The sequence below is a fragment of the Chanos chanos genome, chromosome 3 (genome assembly GCF_902362185.1).
Source record: "Chanos chanos chromosome 3, fChaCha1.1, whole genome shotgun sequence".
Taxonomy (NCBI): domain Eukaryota; kingdom Metazoa; phylum Chordata; class Actinopteri; order Gonorynchiformes; family Chanidae; genus Chanos; species Chanos chanos.
In genome coordinates this window covers 52,120,480-52,127,775 of record NC_044497.1, presented here as the reverse complement: position 1 = coordinate 52,127,775, position 7,296 = coordinate 52,120,480, and the positions used below count along the sequence as shown (strand labels likewise).

Below are 7,296 nucleotides of genomic sequence, written 5' to 3'. Positions count from 1 at the left end.
CGAAACTGTTTTGCACCAAAAAAAAAAAAAAAAGATGTCCGTTTTCAGCCTCGGCACGCGCTGTCTGAACCTGCTGGGCTTCCAACAGTTCATGGGAGACAACGACATGACCTCTGACCTCATCGATGAGGGCAAGGAGCTGCTTCGACGAGGTGAGTCAATGTATTGATGCTAAATGTTATAAAATCCATTACGAGCATTAAGTGATGTTTAGGTTTAAATGCTATTGTAAACAAAATGTGTACATTTTTGGCACAGACTTTTTTGGCTGACCTTTACTGTAATGCCTGCATCTGAATAACTGTAAGTCGCTTTGGCTAAAATTGTAAAATTGAATAAATGTTCTGTTTTGGACACAGAAAGGAGGAAACGGCAGAGAATTGAGGATGGAGAGAACAGGCGAAGAGTGAGTTTCCTGTTTCTAGAGGCGGTTTGCTACTGTGACATATTATCTTTACCTTTTGGCATTGGGCCAGACAGATTCTTAATAGTGTGCTACATTGTGGTATCAAAGTAACATCGTCAGTTTTTTGGCTGTACAAATGCGATTAAATGATAGAAAAAATACAGGTCAACAGGACAAACAATACTTTTCTTGAAAAATTGCCAAAGTATGGAAAAATGTTACAGATACATTTTTTTTTTTTTAAATGTATCAATCTTGCTCATCCAATGGCCAGCTAATACTGAAACCAACAGTAGATTCCACAAAATAACAAACCTACAGAGAATTATTTAGTCATTAACGCGCTTTGTCAAAGGAATGGAAAGAACGCTATGGTCGTCAACGTGAGGAGACTGCAGCGAGAAACCGGGGCAGCTTCTCTGAGATGAAGGAAACAAACTATGCAGAAATGGTCAACTCTAATTCCAGTAGGCGTAGGTTCATTCTGAAAATTCTTTCACGTGTGGTTTTTTGCATCCTAAATCATTTCCATAATTTTTTTTAATTAAAAAAAAAAAAATTAAAAAAATGAACATTTTGAATCAACGAATCTTTTTTTTTTTTCTTTTTCTTTTTTTTGTCCAAACGTCGATTCCTCTCACAAACCTTCGACAGAGGCCAAATACTCTCGCGCCGGCAGTCGGTCAGAGAGAGACTGCATCGAGCTTCTGGAAGATGCTGAGCCTTTGGATTACAATGCAGAGACTGTTACAGCTGATCCAGCAGATACAGACTCTGGCAGGTAAAACCGAGAATCCTCGGTTGTGACTGTGTTATCTCTATGCCTGCAATCTCAACCTTTCCTCTCTTAACATCCTCTGATAGAAAGCTGTGTGCGTAAGCTCTTTATTTCTCTCTCTCTCTCTCTCTTTTTTTTTTTCAGCCGGCATGCGGGGGGGAGATATCTATCCATGTCTTCCTCCCGAAGCCGTATCTTTGATGACGTTTGAGGCGGGCAGAGGGAGAAAGAGGAGAAGAAAAGAAGAAGAGGAAAGTGGGTCCCAGGCAACAAGAGTATTGGCAAGGCGATGATGCTGACGTGGCTTGTCGTGAATGTAGAACGTTAACTCTCAAATGCACTGGGGCTTTTCTTTAAAAAACAAAACAAAAAAACAAAACAGAAACAAAGGTTGTTATCCGACGAGACACATGCCCACCCCCAACTCAAACCCACGTCCATAAGTGCCAGAGAGTCTGCTGCATGTGGCCGGTACAAATTTGTTTTATTTATTTGCCTTCAGTTAAAATGATCACATAACGTTATAAAAGTGTGCGCGCATAGTACACAACTTGCACTCTCTTACAGTCGAATTTCAACACTGGCTTGTTCCCTGGGCGTCTACATGAGTGGAGAACACTTCTAGGTGTAACTGAGTGCATGCAGTTGAATTGTTGGAAGGTTTGGAAGTATTCCACAGCTGGCCTGAGAAAGTTGAGATGACACTTTTTATTAATTTCAGCTGAAGAAAAAAATGTTGCCAGACTATAGCTAAGTAACTAAGTTCTCATATCAATTCAAAACACTTTTTCTTCACAAAGTGAGATTTTAAACATTTTTCTAACTTATACATTATTTAACATTCCTTTATTTAATCAGTCTTTTCAAACACTCCACGACGTCTAACTTAAAGATTTCAGAAACAAATGATTGAGTCATTAATATTTATTTTGTCGCATATTTATTCCCCTAAATTAAAAGAGGCTGTTCATATGTTTGCTTGTTTTTGTTTTGATTTTCCACAGTATTTTTGAGGTCTGTTATATGGTCTGACAAATCATGTGCCTTTTTCCATCAAACACTGAATCATTAGGTTGAGTAACACTGTTAGCACTATTTCTTTACTATTCGTGGCTAATGACTTATAACTATATCTGTATATTTGATGCAGAACATTATTTGTTTTGTTTTGGGTTTTTTTAAAGCTATTTGTCAAGAGAAGGAAAAGTGACCCTACAGTGATATTTGTTGTAGACCGTTGTGTTACTTGATGAAATCTATGGAACACTATGAGTCAGAGATCATTCTGTCATTGCACTGCCGTTAATCACTGTCTCGCCATCAGTTCAAAACATTTTTCAAGGTTTTCTGCCATTTCAGGGGATGTTGATACTCAAGTCTATTGTTTTTCCTTCCTGCACGAAATCAAGTGATAGAAACCCAGAAGGTTAACACACAGCCATATGCGTCGACCCACCAGAAATATTTATTTCTCAGCACTCCTGTTTGTCCAGATGTTTTCAGTAAGGTGTTGCCACAGATGGACAAACACACCTTAAATGTGCATGCACGCCCGTATCAGTGCAGAAATCTAACATTTTCCTTCAGAATCTCATGACTTTATAGCTCATATGTATATCACTTTTTTTGCTTTTTTTTTTTTTGCATGGCACTTTGTAAGTTGCTGACTTTATCAGGGAGTCTCATTCTTAACCATCTGTCTTTTCATATCACAGACAGCATCAGCCTAAACTTTATCAGATACTGTAAATACAAGTTGTCTCCTTCTTGTTATGAAAGTGCACATGTACGAGTCTTTTCATAAATTTCTTACACTTAAAAACTAGGAGAAAAATGTCAAGACATTTGTGGTTATGCTCTAGATTATACTTGAGAATATACTTCCTAGTGTAAAATGGTGATGTCTGGTACTATTTAATATGCCATGTTTTGTGAACATATTGTAATTTTGCTGATCTATGATTAGTAAGCTTTGGACTGTGTACATATGTTATCATGTGTTAACACTGAGGTCTGACTGCACATAAATCCTCACGCTGGAATGTTTTCATTCATCAACTTGCTCTCGGTTCTCTGTGATTTTCAAAAAATGTAATAAATTATGTGGACACATTATAAAGTGACGGTGAGTACCTAATAAACACAACAGGTTATGACAGACTTTTAAGGCATTTACTTGCACGAAGGTATTGCCCTCAAGACTTCGGTGTAAACAAAAGGAAAAAAAATATGTATGTACATATATATATATATATATATATATATATATATATATATGTGTGTGTGTGTGTGTGTATGTATGTATGTATATTATTTATTTATTTATTTATATATTTTTTGACGTAGCCTTTGGTATTTTTGAGGATACATAGGGAGAATTTGCTTCCATGGGCCTTATCAGCAGCTCTTAACAGTAGCGTGGCGGCGTTTCATCCCTAAGCTCGAGAACCAATCAAATGGAGAACTTATCTCCATAGAGACAAGGGTACGCTTGGACTTTCAGGGAGGGGTTACTGGAGTCTAAGCAAACAGTTGTTTCGCTTCTAGCAAACGTTAAATATTTATCTGCTATTTTACTTTTTTTTCCCCGTATATTTCTCTGAAAGGACCGCATTTATTCTACTGTATATTACTGCAGTAAGTGCTATCTATTAAGCAAAGGTGCAACATCGTAGCCTACATCACAAGGTCAGTATTTCTCGATAGCAAGAGTCACTGATAAAAGCAACTGTCAAAGTTGTATTCTAAATTATGTTCATACCGTTTGTTAATCCTCGTTGACTAAACTGAGTTTTTAAATAGAATATGTGTTGCCTTCACAGATGCATGATACTGATGTGTAATTATGTGGTGTATAACAAGAAGTTGATCTGGTAGCTAGCTCAATGTTGTATTAGCTGGTTGGCTCGACATAAAGTTAGTACTCAACATAATTTGTCTTAACATAATCTCTTAATAAATGGTTCACGAATTCAACAGCGTTTGGCGTGGATGTCATTTCTTTTACCTGTGGCTTTAATGTAACAGGTAATTGAGATGGCTGGAACAGCGCGGCATGACCGGGAAATGGCAGTAAATGCGAAAAAACAACTACAAGCCTGCTCAGACCCAGTGGAGCGCCTGAGACTACAGTGTTTGGCTCGGGGCTCAGCGGGCATCAAGGGTTTGGGCAGGTAAGCTGGTGTTTACAACTAAGACGTTGTGGAAATATATGCAAATTCCTTAGTTTTATAGTTTAATCTGGTCACAAATAAACTTTAAATTTAATCAGCTTTTTAAGGATTCATTTGTTAAATGATTGTTATTTTATAGGACCTTTAAGATCATGGATGATGACGACAGCAGGACGCTTGACTTGAAAGAATTTATGAAAGGCCTAAATGACTTTGGTGTACTCATGGAGAAAGAGGAGGCCATGGCGCTTTTTCAGCAGTTTGACAGGGATGGCAGCGGACAGATTGACTTTGATGAATTTCTCATAACGTTAAGGGTAAATGTAAATACAGTGAGAATTTGTCCGATTATTAGGGGTGTAACGGGTTTGTCCTGGGGGCTATTCCAGAAAGCGGGTTTAGTGAAAACTCAGAGTTAGTTAACTCAGAGAAAGTAGTAAACCCTCTAATAGAAGAGCCCTATGGCTTCATTCTCCTAGCAAAACAAAGCCATAGGGCTCCTCTATTAGGAGGTTTACTGCTTGTTTTGAGTTAGCTAACTCAGAGTTTCACTAAACCGGCTCTCTGGAATACCCCCCCCCCCCCCCCCCCCCCCCCCATACTGTAGACCTTGGTTCGATTTGCGGTATGTGTGTCATTTTTTTTTTCCACCTCAGCTATTGTAGGGGTTTTTCTATGTCTTACTTGTCCTTCCTCTTTGTCTTGTTCCTTTTTTTTTCCGTTCCTTAAATTGAGCACTGTTCTGTCTCATCCAAGTTTCTTATCTGGCAGGTTTTTTTTTCCCGGTTGATTCACAACAACAGAAACTTTGCTGTTATTTTCTTGATGAAAAACTCACAACCTATGTGTTCACTGCCCCCCTCTGCTGGTCAGTTAGTGCAGTTGTCTTCATCTAATCAGTGTTATGATTCAGTCATTATCTACACCTGGTTGACATTTACTTCCCTTTCTGTTCTGTGTATATATACTTCTGTTTCATTCGTCCCTTGCAAAGCCTTACACAAACCTAGTGTGACTAACAGAGTCATATATCCTGCCTTTCTAGTTTATTCCTGGTCTGCCAGGCTTGCTCTTGTGTTACGTTCTTGGTGCTCCCAGCCTGCAGAGTTTTGTGTAACCTCTCTGTGTGTTTTTTTTTTTTTTTGGCAACCATGCCTTTGCTTAAAACCTCACTCACATATGCATCCTGCCTTGTGCGGTATTCGTGACAAGAACCATGAAAGATACTGATGTTTAGATTTCTTCCCATTGTTGTCATGGTGAAGAGCCTTAAAATAACTGTTTATGCTTAAAATAAGTTTTAAGTTTTCTCTCGCTCATTTTCTGAAAAAAGAACCCTAAGATAAAACATACTGAGCATATATTTGTCTTTGTTCACATTTTTGAAGAGAGTTGTCGCTGTTTGTATTACATTTGTTCTTTTTGAGTTAGATTTGAATATGTTTCCCCTTCAGTTCTGAATTGGTTCGGTTTTCTTTCAATCCAAACTGTGCTACAAACCAAACCATGAATGGGGTGAACTGTTACACCTCTACTTATTATAATGATTTGTTCAATAACAAATTGTAATTTACACTTGTGACTAATTCCTGCATTTGTTATCATTCCAGCCACCCATGTCCAATGCAAGAAAAGAGGTGGTTTTACAGGCCTTTAGGAAGCTGGATAAGACTGGTGACGGTGTAATCACTGTTGACGACCTTAGAGGGGTTTACAATGCGAAATATCACCCGAAATATCAAAATGGGGAATGGACGGAAGAACAAGTGTTCCGCAAATTCCTTGACAGCTTTGACTCTCCCTATGACAAGGATGGAAAGGTAGGCTTAAGGTGCAATAACACAGAGGTTAGAACATGCCTCTTAAATCTGTCTTTCTTTCTTTCTTTCTTTCTTTTTTTGGACAGGAATGAGACACAGAATGTCTCACAGAAATATTCTGAATTCAGCTAGATGGGATTCATAACCTTTGTTAAAACATTGTTTTGGGTAATCTGGTTCACAGTTTGTGTACGTTCAGTTCCACATTCCTTCCAAGACAATACACAATATGTAATATTGACTGTTTTGAATTACAGAAGTGAGAATTAGTAGCTGACAGTAATTTCCAAGCAACTGTGATCATGTGATTTCTCTGTAATGGTCTTACTGATTGTGCCTTCATGTTTTTGTAACACATTAGGTCACAAAAGAGGAATTTATGAATTACTACGCAGGTGTCAGTGCTTCCATTGACACAGATGTCTACTTTATAATAATGATGAAAAACGCTTGGAAACTTAACTAACAACTTCAAACGTCATTCTCAGGGAAAAAAAGAGATAGGTGACTCTAGTCTCTGTTTTTATTTTTGCCTGTATACCATCTTTGCTCTCAGACACTATCTCCTTAACAATAGTCTTCTTGTTGCAACATTGAAAGATTCAGCATCTGCTCTGCCGCAGCTCTGTCTCTTTCAAAATGATTTCCTATAAAACCCTCAGACCGAGTCATCAGGGTTAGTTTTGCGGTACAATTACAACTGACAAAGTATTTTTGAGAGACCATTCTGAATCAGCAATTTTTTTTTTTTCCTTTTGAAGATGTGGTTGTAGCACCCCTTCTGTGGAAGCTTTAACAGTTCCTCTTATGACTGGTCCCAAATCCTCAAATGTTTGAGGACTAATTTAAAGTGAGTATTTTGAGTATTTTCTAGCGGTAAACTGTAACAGTACACATTGTTGTGCGCTGTTACCACTAAAACACTCTCACAAAGCTCCAATTGAAAACGCTTTCATGCGGTCTTCAGCAAGCAATGAAAGTTTGTTCCTACCACTCCTTTTGAGGTTCTTTCACTTTCTCTTTGCTCGCGTGCTTTGAGGTCTGGGGGTTTTATTACAGTCAAGACTAATTTAGGTCCCATTAAATCATGTGAGTACTTTAGTGTGTCAGATCATACAT

The 7,296-nt window shown here is 38.1% G+C and overlaps 2 protein-coding genes across 2 annotated transcripts in view; both read left to right on the top strand.

Moving 5' to 3' along the window:
* The window catches only part of lmbrd2b (LMBR1 domain containing 2b), a 5,735-nt gene extending 4,215 nt beyond the window's left edge, over positions 1 to 1,520 (top strand). Inside the window, exons 13-17 of the mRNA XM_030768382.1 lie at positions 49 to 152; positions 360 to 406; positions 762 to 873; positions 1,061 to 1,187; positions 1,329 to 1,520. Coding sequence (XP_030624242.1) covers positions 49 to 152; positions 360 to 406; positions 762 to 873; positions 1,061 to 1,187; positions 1,329 to 1,395 — 457 coding nt within the window. The 3' untranslated portion in view covers positions 1,396 to 1,520. The remainder of the gene's footprint in view (positions 1 to 48; positions 153 to 359; positions 407 to 761; positions 874 to 1,060; positions 1,188 to 1,328) is intronic.
* Positions 1,521 to 4,220: 2,700 nt separating this feature from the next.
* On the top strand, positions 4,221 to 6,643 carry capslb (calcyphosine-like b). Its single transcript, XM_030768392.1, has 4 exons — positions 4,221 to 4,357; positions 4,497 to 4,674; positions 5,968 to 6,177; positions 6,539 to 6,643. Exons 1-4 carry the CDS (start codon positions 4,221 to 4,223, stop codon positions 6,641 to 6,643), a joined length of 630 nt encoding a protein of 209 aa, XP_030624252.1.
* Positions 6,644 to 7,296: the final 653 nt, after the last annotated feature.

Bases quoted from the DNA above. Each gene is read 5' to 3' on its own strand.
- capslb (XM_030768392.1), top strand. From the start codon at position 4,221: ATGGCTGGAACAGCGCGGCATGACCGGGAAATGGCAGTAAATGCGAAA. The intron at 4,675-5,967 runs GTAAATGTAAAT...TTATCATTCCAG, and splicing joins AATTTCTCATAACGTTAAGG to CCACCCATGTCCAATGCAAG. The intron at 6,178-6,538 runs GTAGGCTTAAGG...GTAACACATTAG, and splicing joins CCTATGACAAGGATGGAAAG to GTCACAAAAGAGGAATTTAT.